This window comes from Oryctolagus cuniculus, chromosome 3 (genome assembly GCF_051225735.1).
Source record: "Oryctolagus cuniculus isolate XC-2025 breed Fujian yellow rabbit chromosome 3, ASM5122573v1, whole genome shotgun sequence".
NCBI lineage: Eukaryota > Metazoa > Chordata > Mammalia > Lagomorpha > Leporidae > Oryctolagus > Oryctolagus cuniculus.
The window spans coordinates 43175206-43196737 of NC_142869.1; the positions used below are offsets into that span (position 1 = coordinate 43175206).

A 21532-nucleotide genomic window follows, 5' to 3' on the forward strand; every position below is an offset into this window, starting at 1 on the left:
TAATTTATTTATTTGAGAGGCAAAGTTACAGACAGAGAGAGGTAGAGACAGAGAGAGGTCTTCCATCCACTGGTTCATTCCCCAAATGGCTCCAACAGCTGGAGCTGCGCCTATCCTAAACCAGGAGCCTGGAGCTTCTTTCGGGTCTCCCACGTGGGTGTGGGGACCCAAGCACTTGAGCCATCTTCCACTCCTTTCCCAGGCCATCAGCAGGGAGCTGGATTAGAAGAGGAGCACCTGGGATATGAACAGGCGTCCATATGGGATGCCAGTGCCGCAGGCGGAGGATTAAGCTACTACTCCACAGTGTCGGCCCCAGCAAAGGCTTTGAAAATTAATTATTTTATTCTAGTCGATTTTCCTTATGATGCAATTGTTGTATCTTCTGGTTACTCGATTAATCCTTGTTATTTTTCAACTACTTAATCATTTCTTTAATCTTTTCGTTACTTGGATTATTCTTAGGTTCTTTGGCTTTTTTCTGCTTACTTTCATTTTCTAACCTTTTGATTTTAGAGTCTCCAATAGTGAACTTAAAAATAAATCCCCCTCTGTCAGGTCGGCCCTGGTGCCGTGGCTTGACCACCTCTTTATTAGAGTGAGACCCCACCTTTGAACGTGGTGATATAAAACTTACCGTTCAGTAATCTAGATGACAGACGTGCTCTGCACTATAAGATAAGAAAGACAAAAAATAGCCTAATTACTCTCTCGTTTTTAAAGCTTTTCCTGAATTCTAAAATGGCTATTTTAAGCTGAAATAAAGATAGCTACAGAACACACACATACACACACACACACATACCTTCCAGCCTATAAAACTCCTTTGCTGTAGGATTTTTAAAGAAACACATAAACTCATAAAGTGCTTTGTAGAATGCTCACAACAGGAGGATTTACATTAATTATACCGTTCTATTCAGAGATGTTTTCTAAAATAAACCCCATCTTTCTACTTACAGATGTTTAGAGTTTCTGCTTCAAAATGATGCAAACCCATCCATTCGGGACAAGGAAGGTTACAATAGCATCCATTACGCTGCTGCCTATGGCCACAGACAATGTCTGGAGTTGGTGAGTTGTTTGGTTTTGTTTTCTCTAACACACGCGCTCAGCCACACATCCTTGAAAATGCTGGTCTTGAACTCTGAACAAGGGCCATCAGTACCTGATTAAGTCACAAGAAATTGCCTGGAGGATGTTCTGTGGTAAGTGATAAGTTGTTTTACTTTACAAAACATAGATCTCTTTGTTCCATTGTCCTGCATCCTAATCCTAGAGCTGACTGACAGTTCTTTTCCATGTGAATTTGGGCTGGGACTGTTAGATATGTGTATGGGCATAGTATGTATTTTAAAGGTAATTAGGGATGTATCAAATAAGCTTAGTGCATTTTAAAAAATGGTTATTTGTTTGTTTGTTTCTTTGTTTATTCAGAAGACAGTTAGAGAGACAGGAGTCTTCCATCAACTGGTTCACTCCCCAAATGGCCAGGCCAGGCCGGCGCAACGGCTCACTAGGCTAATCCTCTGCCTGCGGCGCCGGCACACCAGGTTCTAGTCCCGGTCGGGGCGCCGGATTCTGTCCTGGTTGCCCCACTTCCAGGCCAGCCCTCTGCTGTGGCCAGGGAGTGCAATGGAGGATGGCCCAAGTGCTTGGGCCCTGCACCCCATGGGAGACCAGGAGAAGTACCTGGCTCCTGCCATTGGATCAGCACGGTGTGCTGGCCGCAGCACGCTGGCTGCAGTGGCCATTGGAGGGTGAACCAACGGCAAAGGAAGACCTTTCTCTCTGTCTCTCTCTCTCACTGTCCACTCTGCCTGTTAAAAAAAAAATGGCCAGGAGCATCTTCCAGGTCTCCCATGTGGTAGCAGGGGTCCAGGGAACTGGGCCATCTTCTGCTGCTCTCCCAGGCATTAGCAGGGAGCTGAATTGGAAGCAGAGCAGTGGGAACTCAAAGCAGCACCACAGTGCTGGCCCCTACCTTAGTGCCTATTTTTGAAGGAAAGCTTAGCACTCCAATATTCATAGCAGTGCTGTAACATGGTTGATATAACTATTAGGTATACAGGTTTGTGAGAAGAGTAGAACAGCAGAATTTAATGGACTTTCCAAATCACCAAGAATTTCATATCTTTAGTGACAAAGAGACAACTGGGGATTTGGAGCCTGAAGTTATCTATTGGTGTAGGTCACGAGACACAAACTCAAATGTTTGTGGGGACCAGGACTGTAACGTACATGAGCGACATCAGCACAAATAGAGAGCTCGTGTTCTGTCTAGATGGAGAAGGAGCTTGTCAGCTGCAGCTGATTGAGACCGGGGGGAAAGCACACCAGGGTTGCCAGATCTCTCAGGCTTCGGGAGAAGTGAGCAATCTAGGTGTTACCTGTGAAGGTTCCTGTTTGGAAGCAATAAGGGGGTGGCCACGAAAAAGCAAACCATGGGTTACTGGCTGGATTCTGCCTGGAGGCCACACCCTTTGCCATCTCCTGAGCATCTCCTTGGATCAGGTTTATTGGGATGCAGGACTCCCTGGTCCATTGACAAGTGTCCCTTTTCCTACGTGCACTGTAGCTCTTCTTATTTAAAAAGTTGTGTTTGGGGAGACACTCATACAGCCAGTTGAGAAAGACGTGAGGTTGAAAGCCACAGCCCGTGGTGTCCGTGCCTCCAAAGGAAGGACTGCGGGATATCTTTACCTCGGACGTCGCTGCTCTTTTCCATGCTTGCACTCTGAGTCAGTCTTTTGTTTTTTTTTTTGTTTTTTTTTTTGACAGGCAGAGTGGACAGTGAGAGAGAGAGAGAGACAGAAAGGTCTTCCTTTTCCGTTGGTTCACCCTCCAATGGCCGCCGCAGCCGGCGCACCGCGCTGATCCAAAGGCAGGAGCCAGGTGCTTCTCCTGGTCTCCCACGGGGTGCAGGGCCCAAGCACTTGGGCCATCCTCCACTGCACTCCTGGGCCACAGCAGAGAGCTGGCCTGGAAGAGGGGCAACCGGGACAGAATCCGGCGCCCCGACCGGGACTAGAACCCGGTGTGCTGGCGCCGCAAGGTGGAGGATTAGCCTAGTGAGCCGCGGCGCCGGCTCTGAGTCAGTCTTACTGTATTTCTTTTAATTAAGAATGTGGTCAAATTCCCATAAAGTTCACCCAGTTTGGAAGCAAAAAAGATGGTTGTTTTAGAATTATTCTTCCCTGCATTTATTGAATGGTACCCATCCTTCGTCGTTCCTGCAGCCTTTGTGACTACTGTGGCTGCTGAAGTGTTTCTTATTTGACCCTAGGGGTTAGGGATATTGCTTTGTCCTCTAGTTCGGATTGCATTCTAGTTCCTCTTCTAGTTACTGTGGCTGCGTGACTGATCACTATGAAAGCTATGGCTTAAAGTAACAACAATCACTTATTGTCTCTGTTTTTGTGGTGGTTAGCCTGGCAAAATGTCAACAGCTTCTTCACTCATGTATCAGTCACCGGGGATGGAAGATTCAAACAGCTGACGTTCCTTGGGATTCCTTTTCTCTCTGCTTCTGTGTAGGCTTTTCATGTGGCTTTCTGCATTATAGCAGCTCCAGAGTGGCTGGGAGCCTGACATGGTGGCCCAGGGCTCCTAAGGGAGAAGGGAAGGTGGTCAGGGCAGATGGAGGATCTATCCTTCGAGGTCACACAAGGTCACTTGTGCTGCGTCAGTTCATGAAGGCAACCATAAATTGCAGAGAGGCCCTTTGAAAAGTTGGTGTATCAAATAATTTAAGGGTGTATTTTAAAAGTATCCAGTTCCATAGGTAGATATAGGAAGAGGGAGCCACTGATTTCATGACCTATAGTGTGGATTTTGATGTAGCATCCCAAGTGGCCAAAGAACAATCCTTTATTTTATACACAAGCAAACCAAACCACAGAGGCATTAATAGATTTGTCCAGAGTCAGAGCTCTGCTTAGTGGAAGAAGCAAGACCATAAATCAGAATGTTCGTGAAACCTGATTTCAAAGAAAGTGTTTGTTCTCCCCACCCCACCTCTACCACCACCCTGAGCTTTAAAACACAGAGCAAAAAGCATGGCAGAGATTGGTTAAGACAGAAGGCATTATCACTTCTGCCTCCTAATGCCAGTTTTACTGTGGAAGTTGATACAGACCTGTTAGCAGATCAGACTTTGTATTTAGATCCTCCATAAGAAAGGCTCCTTGCATACAGTGTGTGTGTGTGTGTGTGTGTGTGTGTGGTATCAGTGGCAGAGTGAAGGCTTACTAATGGATCGGCCTACTTTGAGCCTGCTCTCCAAAATGAACTTAAGGCACAGCGGTCTGTAACTGATTTACTCTATGAAAACAACATGTCACAACTGGATAAATGAACTTTCATTGCACGGTTTGCTAGCATAGTCTTAGTAATGTGCGCTGTTTTATACTAGTCAATCCCATAGTATGGTAACACAGAATGATTATCCTATAGCAACTTCTTTCTATGTAAGCTTTACATTTCATGCACTATTTTAATTTTTCAGAAAAGTCATTTCAAAGCCATTATTTCTGTTATTTAAGAAAAAGGGTTTTCTATCCACAAGAAGGCCTCACAAGTTCTGCTCATGATTAACTCAGCCCTTTGATTTGACTGGCGCTTGCTTGCCCTGTGTAGCTCGTAAAGAGGTGATTACTCACGGCAATCATAAGGCCTTCAGAAGCAGATAGGGGTAGATATGAGTTGATCTGAATGTGTATTGTCCATGATACAGGACTAGATCATCAGTACACCTTGGTAGAAGTGTCACCATTGTTTGCCTTTAGGGAAGAATATCAGTGGGCCATTTACAACACAGAGTGGGTGGAAATTTTTCTTACGTCCTGAATGATTACAGTTGGCTGGAAGTTTTATGTATTCCCAGTTTGGAATGCATCCTCACATTCCTCCTGGGTGTAGTTTACACTTAAGCAAAGATCCTAAGCAGACTATAAACATTCTTATCCCTCTCCCCCTGCAATCAAAACAACAGACAGTCCTGAACACCCTTGGGCTCTCGGTGGGATCACAAAGGCAGGCCTTTGCCCATCTTATCCCCATTACGGGCTCACCCAACTGTGAATGGATTTGGGGAGGGGGCGGGGCAGGATGAACGGGCTCTGGAAGGAGGGGAGGGGAGAGTGGGTCCTGTCCTTGATGCAAGTACTGGATGAAGAAATTGGTTTTTTCTAGAAATGCTGGGGGAGGAGGGGAGGTCACACCTTTCCTAATTTATGCTTCTATGCTTCCTTTTACTGTAGGGACCCAGTGTCTTCATGCTCCTCAGCTTTCCTCCTTCCTTGGGCCCCAGATGATAGGAAAGCAAAGTGGAATGCACTAGAAGTGAATTTCAGAGACTCTTCCATGTTGCCGTGTCACTCTCTTTCATTTCGCAACACAAACACCCAGTCTTTCCAGCCAACAAATTGGTTCTGACTTTGTCAGGTGCTAAAGCCTCCATGTATCTTGTTTGAGCCTCTCAGCAAGAATTGTGTGAGGATACTCTTTTTTTTTTCCTTTTCTTTCAAAGATTTATTTAATTATTTAGTTGAAAGAGAGACAGAGACAGATCTTCCACCTGCTGGTTCACTCTCCAAATAGCTGCGACAACCAGGCCTAAACCAGGCCAAAACCAGGAGTCAGGAACACCTTCCTGGTCTCCCTCAGATGTGTCAGGGGCCCACGTACTTGAGTCATTTCCTGCTGTCTTTTCGGAAGCATTAGCAGAAAACTGGATCACAAGTGGAGTATCCAGGACTCACACTGGCACTGATATGGAATGCCAGTGTAGCGACTGGTGGCTTAACCTGATGTGCCACAAAGCCAGCTGGCCACCGAGACTTTACTTCACCTTCCCTGCTGTGTTTCCAGGCTGTGGAAGGAAACGTGAGTAAGTGAGTTGTTCCATCAGACCTGGGGCTTCGTCCTTTGGGTACTAGAGTAAGAGAATGAGTGCCCATCAGAATCAGCTGATTTGTGACGCTGGTGGAATTTGTCTCTGCAGCTCCTCCTATCTAGTTGAGCAATTACGGTGATTATGCATATCATTACATACGTATCATTAAATTTAATGTGTGTTTAACTCTGACATGGACTTTGGTCTGTGTTTGCTTGGAATTCATGGTTTGTGCTTCCTGTCTGTGATCATTAGTTTAGAATTTATAAATCATATTTTGTGTTCCATCTTTTTTGCTATAATCAAAAAGGAACAGAAATTATTTTAGTGTTTTAATTCTACTTCTAGAAATGTTTCTTGAATTAGTTCCAAGAATAAAAAAACTACTAGAAAGTAATATAAATCCCTTAGCCTTGATGGATTAACCAAAGTTCAGAATTCTGCCAAGTCTACCTACTGAAGCCAGTGTTCTCAGCTGGTCTTGATCAAGGATATATGTGCTATGTGTGTAAGCAGAAATTCAGTCCACCAGTGTGTGTGCTTAGAGCTGTGATCAGTCACATTCAATTGGGCTCAAAAAGATCAAAGCAGAGTGGGAAAACTTGGCTAGTCAAGCATCTTGTGTTTGAATAGAATATGTCTTCGAGTGGAAGGAGGGGAATTGGCAAGAGAGCTCCAAGCCTCTCTGGGATACATTCTTACTGACTCAAAAGAGAAAAACCAGGGAATCATGCCCCTATTTGGAATTTTTAAAGTTTATATTGGCATGCTGGTTTTGTTTTACAATATTAAAAATTTGTGAACATAAAGATATTTGTGGCTTTGTTACTGAAATGGAAACATGCATGTGCTAATATAATTACAGAAATTACAGAATTTTTGAGAGATTGAAAACTGTAGACCTCTGATTAAATTCAGTCTAGGATTTTGCCGAATCACTTAGCATGTGGTTGCTTCCCCTGGACCTTCTCTTTGTTGTTGGGAGCTGACTTGAACTTGAACTGTGAGAGTGAGTGGGGTGGCAAGTGCCCCTACACGTAGATCCTAGCAGTTTTAGGGATTCGCTAAAGACAGCTATGTTTTGGGAAACTAAACATGACAATTGAGCTGCTTTCAAGTAAAGTGCTTAATGTTTTAAGTTGTTTCTTGTGTCTATCGTGACTCTATAAATACATGTGTCTGTACAAAATGTACTTACATTGGCAGTGTCTAATTAAACTCTAGACCAAGAAAGTAGGATATAGAACAGGAGAGTTTTTTGGATTTTTTTTGTTGATGTTGTTTTTAAGAGTTTCTAAGTGGTCTTCTGAGGACAAGAAGATGAAAAGCCAGCAACCTTGAACCCCAGCCCCAAACAAGATTCCCCAGAGGTGCTGCTAAAGTTGGGCTTGGGGTGTGTGTGACCTCCTGGAAGGCAGACTTCCAAAGGGCTATGTTCCCTGGAAACCTCTGCAGTGCTGGTCTTGTTTTGTTCTACTATTTAATTCAGTTGGAGAGAAACACAGACTCTTACAAGGAACTCTCATTAAGCGAAGGAATAGAGTGTAGATACATTGTTGCCACTGGCAGCCTTCTCACTGCTACGAATGTAAATATGTATAAATTCACAAATTTTGAATCAGAATTGGATGTGAGTCTCTATTCAAAACATTGGAATAGACAGTATTTTATGAGAAAATGTTTCATTTATTTCTTTGCAGTATGACAGAAAAATTTAACTCTACCATGAGTAAATTTTGCAGCTGAGGAGAGATTCATTTAATGGGATTGTTAAAATAGACAATTTCAGTTTCACTTTCAGTTGAGGCACAGGACAGCGGACCTCCAAAATGAGATGCTCAACTCATAGTCTCATTACTCATTTCCAAAGGCAGAGTTAGAAAACACAGGAAGTTGGGGATCAGAGAGAAGATTTATTTGGAGATGGCTCTACTGTGACTCCCACCACCCTCACAGGGAGAGGAAGGGTGATTTTTCTTGCCCCAAGTCCAAATGAGGAAAACCACCAGATTGGATATCTGACAATGGGTCCCATGCAGTTTAGGGGACATGGTAGACTTGGCATGTGATAGATCTAAAGACTCAATGGCTCTGATTGGGGTTTGTTTGCCAGGAGTTAAATAAAAAGACAGCTGTGTTGAATAAATCACCACACTCTCAGCCACAATGGGTCAAATGTATGTGTCCCAACGTCCAAAGTTGAGCCAAGGACCAGAATTTGCCCAAAGTTCTCCTGGATCCTGCTCAAGGAGGCTTCCCAGAGGAGTGAGGAGACCCAGGACTCCTAGGATGGAGGAGGGGATGTAAACCACCAGCAGACAAGTGCATCCCCCCAGGCAGAGGGGCCACAGGCAAGAGGCCCTGGTGATAGAGATTGGTGGAGGACTTAGCTCAGCATCCAAGAGACAAGTTGAAACATTGACCTGGTCAGGGGGCATTACCAGGGGTGCCAGTCATTAAGTCCATTTTCCCTGTTCCTGCGTGTACTCCTTTTCCTTACCCTTTCAGGCTTGGGAGAAGCAGAGGAGGAGACCTAGGCTGGGCCCCAGAGAAATCAGCCTTGTCCCCTCTTCACTGCTGTCTTTGGGGCAAGTAGGGAAGAAGCTTCAGTGTTAAACAGCATCCAGGGTTTGCAATCATTACATTTCTTAGAGGCACACTAGTTACTGACATCAAATTGTGTTTGCAACTGAAGTGCCCAGGGAGCTTTTTATTATTTGTTGGAAATGTTATCTGGAGTAACTGGAAAAGAAGTAGCCTCAAAGGAGATTGGACCTGGTATAGAGAAAAAGAGAATAAAGTTATTGTTTGATTATACCCATGACTCACTGGTTCAATACAAAGTTACACAGTCATTGTTCTAAGAAAGAATACTGTCCCATTCTAAAAAAAAAAAAAATAAACTATTATCCTTTATATATGAGGGGTTTTCTAAACATTCATATGGAAAATGCATATTGTGAAAAAAACTGCATGGATTTCAATATTTTTGCAGCAAAATAAACTTATCTTCTAATTCCATTTTCTATGAACTTTTTTTTAAAGATTATTTATTTGAAAGACAGAGTTACAGAGAGAGAGAGAGAGAGAGAGAGAGAGAGAGAAAGAAAGGAAGGAAGAAAGAAAGAAAGAAAGATTTCACCACTGGTTCACTCCCCAAATGGCCCCAACGGCGTGAGCTGGGTCAGTCAGGAGCCAGGAGCTTCTCTGGGTCTCCCACGTGGGTGCAGGGCCCAAGCACTTGGGCCATCTTCCACTGCTTTCCCAAGCACATTAGCAGGAAGCTAGACTAGACATGGAGCAGCCAGGACTCAAACTGGTATCCATATGGGATGCTGGCATTACAGTCTTCAGCTTTTACCAGCTAAGCCACAATGCTGGGTCCTTCTATGAACTTTTGAAGTACTCTTGTATACGTGAATTTAAATATCAACTCTATAGGACATAAGGATCTAATAATGTCAAGCACTTTTTGGGTGCCAAAAATTGTTGAAGAAACAAAATAAACTAGTGAATGATTTAGCTTGTCTTAGTAATAAAATGTAAATTCTATTTCATTAAGTATTATAGTAGCTGTCTGAAAGGTATTTCACAGAACTGGACAGGTGAGAGGAGAAATTAAAATTTGCACTTCTGTGGCTTGATCTTTTTTTTCAGATTTGATTACTTCTCAATACCAGCTAATTTTATTGCAATTTCCCCTTCATTGTTCTTCAAGTTCTAAAATGGTTATAGTTGGTGTTAAGACATCTGTCAAATGAGGTCAGTTAGTCTCTCTCTCTGTCTTACACACACACATTTGTGTGATTTCTTCCAAATGGATGGTGAACACTGAGGGGTTCAAGGGATAGGAATTAAAGCTCCTGATGTAGAGACATCTAATAAGTTAATGATACAGGAGAAAGGAAGGTTTCTTAAAGAGAAGGTAGTTTAAAAGTCAGTATGAAAAAATGTTCATCTGGCCTCTCTTCCTTCATTTGTCTTCCCTTCCTTATACCTTCTTTTCCTGCTACTTGGTCATAAAACCATTAGGCAGATTGAGCAGGGCAAGAAGGCAGCTCAGCTGGGACCGGGACTGGGACTGGGACCCCAGGAGGTAAATGTCAGGAAGAGAGTTGAGGTAGGGCTAAAACCCACTCAAATGTATATGCATCAAACAAAAGAGCTGCAATATTTGTAAAGCAAAACCTAAAAAAGCTGAAAGAATGGAGAAATTGACAATTATAGTTGAGGATTGTAGCACCTTTATCTCAACAACTGATAGAACCACCAGACAGAAAATCATTAAGCATGTAGGAAACTTAATAATGCCATCAACCAAGAGGAGCAGGATCTAATTAACGCTAATAGAACACTTCACCCAAAACAGAAGAATACATTTTTTTTTCAAGTACAATAGAATATTCAACAAGAGAGAGAAAATCCTGAACCGTAAAACAAAACTCAAAAAAAAAAAAGTAACATAATTGAAATCATGTAGAGTGCATTCTCTGGCCACAGTGGAATAAAACTAGAAATCAGTAATGAAAGGACAGGCAGGAAAATCTCCAACAATAGACTTGCAAATAATTCATGAAGCAAAGAAAAATTCTCGAAGGAAATTTAAAAAGTACATTGAACTGAGTGAAAATGGAAGTTCAAAAAGTCAAAATTTGGTGACAACATTGCTGATGAAAAATAAATTATAGCACTTAATGCTTACATTAGAAGAGAGAAAAAAATCTTAAATCAAGAATCAAAATTTCTAATACAAGAATTTAGAAGAAGAGCAAGGTGAATACTAAATAAGCATAAAATGAGAATAATAGAGATGGGAACATAAATAAATAAAGTTAAATGCAGAAAACAATTCAGTGAAAAAATGTTTACTTGAAAAGATCAATAAAATTGACGAAGACTGACAAAGAAAGGGACAGCAGGTGGATGCAAATTACCAATATCAGGAATGAAGTGAGCTATCTCTACCAAGCTTGCCTGTTCCAGAAGGGAAGGTAACGTTACGAATAACTCCATACACATAAATGTGACACTGAGATAAAATGGACTAATTCATTGAAAAACATAAACTATTACATTTTACCCACTATGAGGTAGATCATTTGAATAATTCTGTTACTAATCAGAAAACTAAATGTAAAAATTCTCCCCAAAGAAAATCCAGACCCCAGTGATTTTACTAGAGAATTTTATGAAAAATTTAAAGAATAATTAATACCAATAAAACACAATATCTGCTGGAAAATAGGAGGGAAAGCTTTTCAATTCATTTATGAAGCAGATACCCTGATACCAAAAACCAAAGACAATACCAGAGAGAGGGGGAGAGGACTATGTATTTAGGAAAATCTGTCTCATGAATATATGGATGCAAAAATACTTAAAAATTACCAAGTAGAGGGGCTGACGCTGAGGCACAGCGGATTAAAGCCCCAGCCTGCGGTGCCAGCATCCCATATGGGTGCCAGTTCAAGTTCTGACTGCTCCACTTCCCATCCGGCTCTCTGTTGTAGCCTGGGGCAGCATTAGAAGATGGCCCAAGTCCTTTGGCCCCTGCACCCACGTGGGAGACCCAGAAAAAGCTCCTGGCTCCTGGCTCTGGATGAGCTCATCTCTGGCTGTTGCAGTCATTTGGGGAGTGAACCAGCAGATGGAAGACCTCTCTCCCTCTCTGTCTCTCCCTCTCTGTCTCTCTCTCTCTGTACCTGTCTCTGTAACTCTGTCTGTCAAATAAATAAAATCTTTAAAAAAAATTACCAAGTAGAATTCTGTAGTACATACAAATAAGTTATATACCATAACCAAGTGGGATTGTAGGGGACAAAGCTTCTTTTGGCATTTGGAAGTCAGTGTAATTCACCATATTAATAGACAAAAGAAGAAAAATCACAGGATTATATTAATACCAAAAAACCACTTCTGATAAAATTCAATATACCTTCATAAACAAAAACAAAATAAAAAAATTGGAAAGTAGGAATATAGAGAAGATTCCTCAGCTTGAAAAAGAGCATCTAACAACTTGATAAAGAACAGCTAACATCATATTTAATTGTAAAAAACTAAATACTTTCCCCCTAAAATCAAGAAAAGAGAAGTGTCAGGTTTCACCAATTTTTTTGAACATTACAAGAGCAATAAGGAAATAAAAGAAAAATTTTTGAAGATTTATTTTATTTGAGAGACAGGCTTACAGAGAGAGTTCTTCCATCCACTGGTTCACTTCTCAGATGACCACAATAGCTGGAGCTGCACCGATCCGAAGCTAAGACCAGGAACTTCTTCTGGGTCTCCCACGCGGGTGTAGGGGCCCAAGGACTTGGGGCATCTTCTACTACTTTCCCAGGCCATAGCAGAGAGCTAGATCAGAAGAGGAGCAGCCGGGACTAGAACAGGTGCCCATATGGGATGCTGGGGCTTCAAGCTAGGACTTTAACCCACTGTGCCAGAGCGCTGGCCCCTTAAAATTTTTAAACAATTGTTTAAAGATTTTTTAAATTTTTTTTTGAAAGTCAGAGTTACAGAGAGGCAGAGAGAGAGGGAAAGAGGTCTCCCATCCACTGGTTACCCCCTAAATGGCTACAACAACTTAAAAGCATAAGATCAAAAAGAAAAAAACAAAACCATCTCTATGTGTAGAGGACATGATCATCTACACAGAAAATCCCAAGGAATCAACAAAAATATGCTAGAACTCCCAAGAGATTTCAGCAAGGTTACAGGACTCAAAATAAACATACAAAAGTCAATGGCAGTTCTGTATACATGTAATAAAAATGTGAACACCAAAATTTTAAACACAGTATTATTTACAACTCCCCCAAAAAAAGTAAATTCAGGACTTGAGTGCTGCAAACCACCAAATTCTTGTGAAAGAAAGGAAAGAAGATCTTTTAAAAGTAAAGCAATGGAGCTAACAGTGTGGCGCAGTGGGTTAAAAAGAAAGCCCTGGCCTGAAGCGCTGGCATCCCATATGGGCGCCAGTTCTAGTCCTGGCTGCTCCACTTCTGATCCAGCTCTCTGCTATGGCCTGGGAAAGCAGTAGAAGATGGCCCAAGTCCTTGCACCCCTGCACCTGCGTGGGAGACCCGGAAGAAGCTCCTGGCTCCTGACTTCAGATTGGCACAGCTCTGGCCATTGTGGCCATCTGGGGAGTGAACCAGTGGATGGAAGACCTCTCTCTCTGTCTCTACCTCTCACTAACTCTGTCTTTCAAATAAATAAAATAAATCTTTTTAAAAAATTTTAAAAAAGTAAAGCGACATACTGGTGCATTCGTGGATAGGAAGACAACATAATTAATGATGCTAATTCTCTGCAAATTAATATGCTGGTTTAATACAATTTGTGTCCAAATTCCAGCAAGGTATTTTTATAAGTACAGATAAGATTTTTATATAATTTATGTGGAATGTCGAAAGATCTAGAAAGCTAAAACAATTTTGAAACAGAAGAATAAAATAGAAAAATGCAGGCCACCTAATTTCAAGAATTATTACATAGCAATAGTAACTAAGGCTGTGGAGTACTGGTAGAGGGATAGACATGTAGATGAATAGAGCAGGATACACAGCCCAGCTATACATACAAATATGCCCAACTGATTTTTTATACAGGTGCAAAAAACTCAATGGAAGAAAGATAGTTCTCATGCCTTACACAAACATTAACTCAAAATGGATAAATTTAAATCTATGAAAAAAGTCTTCAGAATCTAGGACTAGGTACAGAATTCTTGAAAGCAATTAAAGAAAAAAATCCCTAAATTAGACTTCCTCAAAATTGAAAACTTGCTCTATGAAGGATGCTATTAAGAGGACAAGCAGACAAGCTGAAGGCTGGTAGAGAATGTTTATAACCCACATATCTAACAAAGGACTAATGTGTAGAATATATCAAGAATTCTCAAAGCTCAAAGATTTTTTTTTAAATCCTATTAGAGAATGAGCAGAATACCTCAACAGATATTTCAGTGAAGATGATTTACACATGGCAAGCACATGAAAAGATGTTCAACATCATTAGTCATTAGGAAAATACAAATTGAAACCACAATGAGGTATCACCACCTAATATTAGAATAGGTACAATTAAAAAAAATTGACACCCTAAATTGCTAGTGAGGATATAGAGAAACTGGATCTCTAAAGTACTGCTAGTAGTTGTGTGGAAATTAACGGTTACTCTGCATAGCAGTTTGGCAGTTTCTTACAGACCTGAACATGTGACTCCCATATGACCCAGGAATTGCATGCCTGACACTTATCCTAAAGAAATGAAGAGTTTAGCTCACACACAAAAAATTTTTTTTGACAGGCAGAGTGGATAGTGAGAGAGAGCTCACACAGAAATTTTAAAATTTATTTGTTTATTTGAGAGGCAGAGTTACACACACACACACACACAGAGAGAGAGAGAAAGAGAGAGAGAGAGAGAGAGAGAGAGTCTTCCATCTGCTGGTTCACTCCTCAAATGATCACAATGGCTGGAGCCTGGCTGATCTGAAGCCAGGAGCCAGGTGCTTCTTCCAGGTCTCCCAAGTGGGTGCGGGAGCCCAAGTACTTGTGCCATCTTCCGCTGCTTTCCCAGGCCATAAGCTAAGTGACATTAGCTCTTAGAAAGACCACCTGGTGTTCCCTTCAGAATGTAGTGTTATTAATACTTTATTCTGGGAGGAAGCTTCTGAATCTGTATCTCTAACCTCAGTCTCCACCAAGACCCAGGCTCATGTATCACACTGCCTCATAGACATCTGCATCCAGAGGATTTGCTGGACCAGAGCAGGTTCCAAACATCCTAGCACCAAACCTCATAGAACTCCAACCAATAAAATAAGGTCATCAGACTCTCATTCCTTGAAAGAATCAACCCCTCAAACAAAACAAAATTCAAATTTTCTTTCAAAGCCGTTTTTGTAGCATATGAGTTTAACACCCATGAATTCATAATAATGAGCATTTATAGCAAGTCTGTTGGGCTGGGTTCTCACCAAACCATGAAGTAGCTGATTCTTATCTCTATTTCACGGACAGATAGTCTAACATACAAATAAATTAATTAACTTTTCCTGGATCATACAGCTGGTGTGATAAAGAGCCACATCACACTTGAACTCTAAATTCCCAGCTTTTGACAATTGCACCATGCTGTCTGGAAGATCCACACAGTGCAGAACTTTGAGAGACAAAGGTGTCTCAGAGTGTCTGAATTCCACGTCAACCAAGGTTCATTGAGCGAGGTGGATCTTAGGCTTTGTCAAGGGAAGCAGGAGGGCCTCAGACAATACCTACAAGAATTCTCTGTCCCAAGGATTTCTTTTCATAGCCTTGTTCTGATGAGCAGCCTGCATTTACTCACCCAGTGAGGGGTAAAACCACCCCAGCTGCAGCTCTCAAGTACCTCCCACTCTTTAGAATCCTCAGTGCTGAGCCCTGAACCTCCACGTGCATTTTCATAAAAGCTCTCTTACTTGGATCCAGCCTCCTTCCTGGAATCTCTGTCCCACATCTTTGTCGCAGCTGCTGTCAGCTTGGCATCACCGTCCTTGTGACAGCAGCTGCCGGGGCTGACCCCTCCAGCTCAAAAGGGGGAAAGTGACTTCCCAGCGAGTTGTGTCTTCAAAGAAGCCTTACGGCAGCTGGAGGACTCCTCACTTCTGAGGTCTAGACCATGTGCCCAGAATGATCACTTGCCTTCTTGATCCTCATTCAGTTACAGAAAAATGTAAAGAAAAGGCCTGGGCATTTTTTTAACCAGAAGAAGAGCTCCCAGACACACCTGTGCTTCCAGGTCACGGGGGTGTGATGCTCACAGAGAACAAAGAGCCTTTCTGAGATTCCAGAGGAGGGCAGAGGCCCAGCCAGCTGTCAGAGCTGGAGGAATATTTGGAGAAATCAGATCCTTCAGCACTGACTGAGATTACTTCAGTGGGCAGATCCTTACAACCCAGGTGGGTAACCTCACTGGATTTAAAGTCTGTGGGCCAATCAGCACTTGGAAAAGTATTTTTATCAGTAGGAAACAATGGCATTCGCTTGGTCATTGGAAAGGCAATTTAGTGTATATTTCAGAGTCACAGCAGTATATTTTTGGTGTCATTCTCTCTTAGAATATTTCTTAAATGATGGCCGGCGCCGCGGCTCACTAGGCTAATCCTCCGCCTTGCGGCGCCGGCACACTGGATTCTAGTCCTGGTTGGGGCGCCAGATTCTGTCCCGGTTGCCCCTCTTCCAGGCCAGCTCTCTGCTGTGGCCAGGGAGTGCAGTGGAGGATGGCCCAAGTGCTTGGGCCCTGCACCCCATGGAAGACCAGGAGAAGCACCTGGCTCCTGGCTTCGGATCAGCTCGGTGCGCCAGCTGCAGCGCACTGGCCGCGGCGGCCATTGGAGGGTGAACCAACGGCAAATGAAGACCTTTCTCTCTGTCTCTCTCTCTCTCACTGTCCACTCTGCCTGTCAAAAAAAAAAAATTTCTTAAATGAAGAGAATATCACAATAAGATGGACTTTGATTAGTGAGTATTTCCTGTTTACTGATGTTTTCACAGCTCTACTGGGTGCTTACAGTTAGTAAGGTTGGCGGTCAGAGTCGACATTTCAGCTCTGACAAGCTGATAAACTTTATTAGTCCTCCCTGTCAGCCACAGAAGTCTGATAGCCAAGAACACCCTTTATGGATTTACAGTGAAAAGTTCAGCTGCTAAAAGGACTAGGGAATTCATGTCCTCTACCATAGCTAGATTTTCTTCCAACAGGAGGTTCAGTTTACAGTCTGTTTTCTTCTTGGATATAGAATTAGAAAAAAAGAAATTGATTAAACGTCAATGAGTTCAGGCTTTGGTGACCTCGTGTATCTTCTCTTGTCAACTTCCCTTCTTCTCTTCTCAACTCCCTGGAAATTGACCTGGTAAGCAATTAGTAAAACTTCCAAGTTGTGACTTCTGGAGATAAAAGGTAGATCAGAGTGGAATATACTAGGGACCGTGGCCAACACTGGAACATATTAGGCATGAATATTACTTTCATAAACATTGATTCAAATATCGCCGACATCTACATGTTCTCTGTAGGAAGACAACAGGATTGGAACCATCCCCCAGTTACTTGTCTAGCTCCGCCCCCCTTCTAGTCTGCAGGAGCTTTGTCTCCAGTTCTTTCTGAAGAGCTTTTGGACGTGTGTGCTCCATGTGCTTCTCTTGGTGGGCACAGGATGCCACTGTTTTCTACCCCTCCTGTTCTTGCTTTCCTCGATGCAGATGTCTCCCTTTACTGTTTGCACCCAAAAGGCTGCTCAGTCGCAGATTCCAGTAATGACACTGCTCCCACTGGTGTTACCCAGGGCGGGGCAGAGGCTGCCAGTGTCTGTGCCCGGTGTGTGTTGTCTGCACTCATACACCTGCAGTGCCACTAACCATTCTCTTGACCTCACAAAAAACTCAAGGCTGGCCAATGGGGACTGGGCAGAGAAGGGCCTCTATGGGATGGTTGGAATTTCAGGGACTATCGCGTTACTCAGACCTGGGTTGAATGCCGGCTCTGCCACCAGCTAGCTTCAAGATCTGTGAGCATTTTACTTCCTGTTCATGAACCTCTATATCTTGCCTAATCAGTCAAATTGGGATTTGATTGTTCTGAACATTAATTGGAAGAATGAATAAATCCTCAAAAAATTAAACAGAAAACTACCAAATGGTCCGATAGTCATTCATGTATCCCATGGACTATTATTCAGCTTTTAAAAAGAAGGAAGTTCTTTCATTTGTAAAAAGATGGAAGCCAAGCTGGACAGATGCTTTGGCAGATTTGATACAAAGCACTGTTAAAACCAGTCCAAAAAAACTTAATCCAAACTGTATCATCATTCTTTCATTCTTCATAGAAATCTGGACACTATTGAAGGTAGTTTCTTATACTTAAAAAAGATTAGGCAGCTTGGTTTCTTGGTAGACATTCTTATAGAGTATTGTCTTTAAAATGAGATTGTCTCTTCTATACTGAAAGCATTTTTATGTTTTCTAATTTAAAAATTAATATTTTCTTATAGATATTGTGCAATAAAGCTGAAGTAGATTGTGTGGTTTTACAAATGCTTTAACAGCTGATAAATTTTACATTTGTAAAATTAATATATTGTACTGGTACAAAATAGTTTTAAATTATATTTTAAAAAGCAAAAAAAAAAAAAAAAAAAAATGGAAGCCATTAGGCTAAGTGAAATCAGCCAGACACAGAACAATAAATACCACATGAACTCACTTATATGTAAAATTTTTGAAAGTTAAACTCATAAAAACATGCAGTAGAATAATGGTTGACAGGGACCGAGGGTCAAGGTATACAGTTTCGGTATACAGTTTCAGGTATGCAGAATAAAATAATTTCTGAAGGTCTAATGTGCTTTTTGGAGACTGTAGTCAGTATTATTTCACTGTGTACTCTCAGTTTGCTAAAAGAGTAGATTGATTTTATTTATTTATTTATTTATTTTTGACAGAGTGGACAGTGAGAGAGAGAGAGAGACAGAGAGAAAGGTCTTCCTTTGCCATTGGTTCACCCTCCAATGGCCGCCGCGGCCAGCGCGCTGCGGCCGGCGCACCGCGCTGATCCAATGGCAGGAGCCAGGAGCCAGGTACTTATCCTGTTCTCCCATGGGGTGCAGGGCCCAAGCACTTGGGCCATCCTCCACTGCACTCCCTGGCCACAGCAGAGAGCTGGCCTGGAAGAGGGGCAACCGGGACAGAATCCGGCGCCCCAACTGGGACTAGAACCCGGTGTGCCAGCGCCGCAAGGCGGAGGATTAGCCTAGTGAGCCGCGGCGCCGGCCAGATTTTATTTTTTTAAGAGTTATTTTATTTATTTGAAAGACTGAGTTACAGAGAGAGGTAGAGCCGGGGTGGGGGGGGGGGGGCGGAGAGAGGTCTTCCCTCCACTGGTTCACTCTCCAAATGACCACAATGGGCAGAACTGAGCTGATCCGAAGCCAGGAGTCAGGAGCTTCTTCCAGGTCTTCCACGCAGGTGCAGGGGCCCAAGGACTTGGGCCATCTTCTACTGCTTTCCCAGGCCATAGCAGAGAGCTGGATCAGAAGTGGAGCAGCCAAGACTTGAACCAGCACCCATATGGGATGCCGGTGCCGCAGGCCGGGGCTTTAACCCGCTGTGCCACAGCGCCGGCCCCTAAAGAGTAGATTTTAAATACACACACACAACGGTAACTTTGTAAGGTGGTAGATACTGATTATTTTGATTATAGTAATCTTTTCACAACACATACATACAAGGGTACTTCAAGAAGTTCATGGAAAATGTAATTAAAAGGAGAATTTAGTTTGGTGCAAAAAATTTTGGAATCTATGCATAGTACTTTTCATAATATACATTTCCATGAACTTTTTTTTTAAGATTTATTTTATTTATTTGAAAGGCAGAGTTAGATCTTCCATCCACTGGGTCACTCCCTAAATGGCTGCAATGGCTAGGGCTGGGCCAGGCCAAAGCCATGAGCCAGGAACTTCTGGATATCTCATGTGGGTGCAGAGGCCCAAGCCTTTGTTTGGGCCATCTTCTACTGCTTTCCTAGGTGAATTAGCAGGGAGCTGGTAGAGCAGCCAGGACTCGAACCAGAGCCCACATGGGATACTGGCACTGCAGGCACTGGTTTTAGTTGCTATTTCTTTTTTTTTTTTTTTTTTTGACAGGCAGAGTGGACAGTGAGAGAAAGAGAGAGACAGAGAGAAAGGTCTTCCTTTGCCGTTGGTTCACCCCCCAATGGCCGCCATGGCCAGCGCGCTGTGGCTGGCGCAGCGCGATGATCCGAAGGCAGGAGCCAGGTGCTTCTCCTGGTCTCCCATGGGGTGCAGGGCCCAAGCACTTGGGCCATCCTCCACTGCACTCCCTGGCCACAGCAGAGAGCTGGCCTGGAAGAGGGGCAACCGGGACAGAATCCGGCGTCCCAACTGGGACTAGAACCCGGTGTGCCGGCGCCGCAAGGCGGAGGATTAGCCTAGTGAGCCGCGGCGCCGGCCTATTTTACTTGCTATTTCGCAGTGCCATCCCCTCCATGAACTTTTTGAAGGCCCTCATATGTGTGATTTAAAATATTTTGCACCAAAATAGACATCTTTTAAATCCAGCTTCCACAAACTTTGTGAAATACCTTCATATATCAAAAGATCACATTATATATCCTAAATATATACAATATTTTAAAATTCCATCTCAAAAAGCTAGAGAGAAAAGAATTAAGTGTTTAGCACAGTCCCTGGCATGTGATAGGTATAAGTAGCAGCTCTTATTGTATGTTTTTACTGTGTGTTAATCGATTCCTGCTGTCTTTATATACTGCTGTGTGCCAGGTCCACAAAGATGAAGAAGCTGCTGCACCTGGGGGCTTACTTTCCAGCAATGGGAATCAGCATGTTAATAAATGACAGTGATAAAGTACACAAGTTGCTCCATTAGGATTCTGCATTTCTGTTATTCTTACCATTATCCAAGATAAGACATGGATCTCCCAGAAGACATGCAGGTGACATGCTGTAAGAATTTGGGTAGATCATCAAGGTGGCATGTACCAATGCCATCTTACTTGTTAAAGTGATCAGTTTAAGTTCATAATTGATCAAAAAGATAGGATTAAATGTCAAAGGGATTACATAAGTAAGACCAGTGTCTGCAAATAATAATTGATAGAATTAAAAAGGAGAGAATGATCCTACATGGGAAGAAGGATACACAGCAGACTCATAGAATGGCAAATGGCTTAAACATCACTCTGGCCTCAGAATCATCCCTTATGGCATTCTGATCTGGCTAAAAAGCCCATGAGAGTTTCACAGGCATGGAAAGCCAAGACATTGTGGAAAAAAGAAAAAATTACCTAAATGAAAGATCTCTGTGAGTGAGATCCCAGTGGAAAGAACGGGCCATCAAAGAAGGCAGTACCTTTCTCTGAAGGGAGGAGAGAACTTCCACTTTGACTATGACCTTGTCTAAATAAGATCGGAGTTGGTGAACTCAAGAGGCTTCCATAGCCTTGGCAGCTCATGACAAGAGCCTCGGGTGATCACTGACGTCATAAATAAGAGTGTCAATTGTTAAATCAACAATAGGAGTCACCGTGCACCCGCTCCCTATGTAGGACCTCTGCCCTTAATGTGTTGTACTATGTAAATTAACGGTAAAACTAGTACTCAAACAGTACTCTATACTTTGTATGTCTGTGGGTGCAAACTGCTGAAATCTTTACTTAGTTAGTATATACTAAGTTGATCTTCTGTATATAAAGATAATTGAAAAAGAATCATGATGAAGAATGGGATGGGAGAGGGAGTGGGAGATGGCATGGTTGTGGGTGGGAGGGAAGTTATGGGGGGAAAAAGCCGCTATAATCCAAAAGTTGTACTTTGGAAATTTATATTTATTAAATAAAAGTTGAAAAAAACCATAAAAAAAGAATTTGGGTAGATGCGGGAAATGTCCCATTGGATTCAGTGGTTGATGAGAGATTCACTGACACTTCTCAGCACAGTACATTTGCTTTGTTCCTCTCTAGATTTAGTGTTTCATCATCCCACCATTTGTGTGAATGTAGAATAGTAGCACCAAACCAGAAAGGAACTGAATGATGGTGTGTGGGAGATGC

General features: G+C 42.5%; 1 protein-coding gene across 10 annotated transcripts in view; it reads left to right on the forward strand.

Moving 5' to 3' along the window:
* The window catches only part of ANKRD44 (ankyrin repeat domain 44), a 356403-nt gene that overhangs the window by 256855 nt on the left and 78016 nt on the right, over nt 1–21532 (forward strand). For all 10 annotated transcript variants that reach the window (XM_089330137.1, XM_051849306.3, XM_089330134.1 and 7 more), the window contains one exon: nt 963–1074. In XM_089330137.1, the coding sequence (XP_089186263.1) occupies nt 963–1074 (112 nt within the window). The remainder of the gene's footprint in view (nt 1–962; nt 1075–21532) is intronic.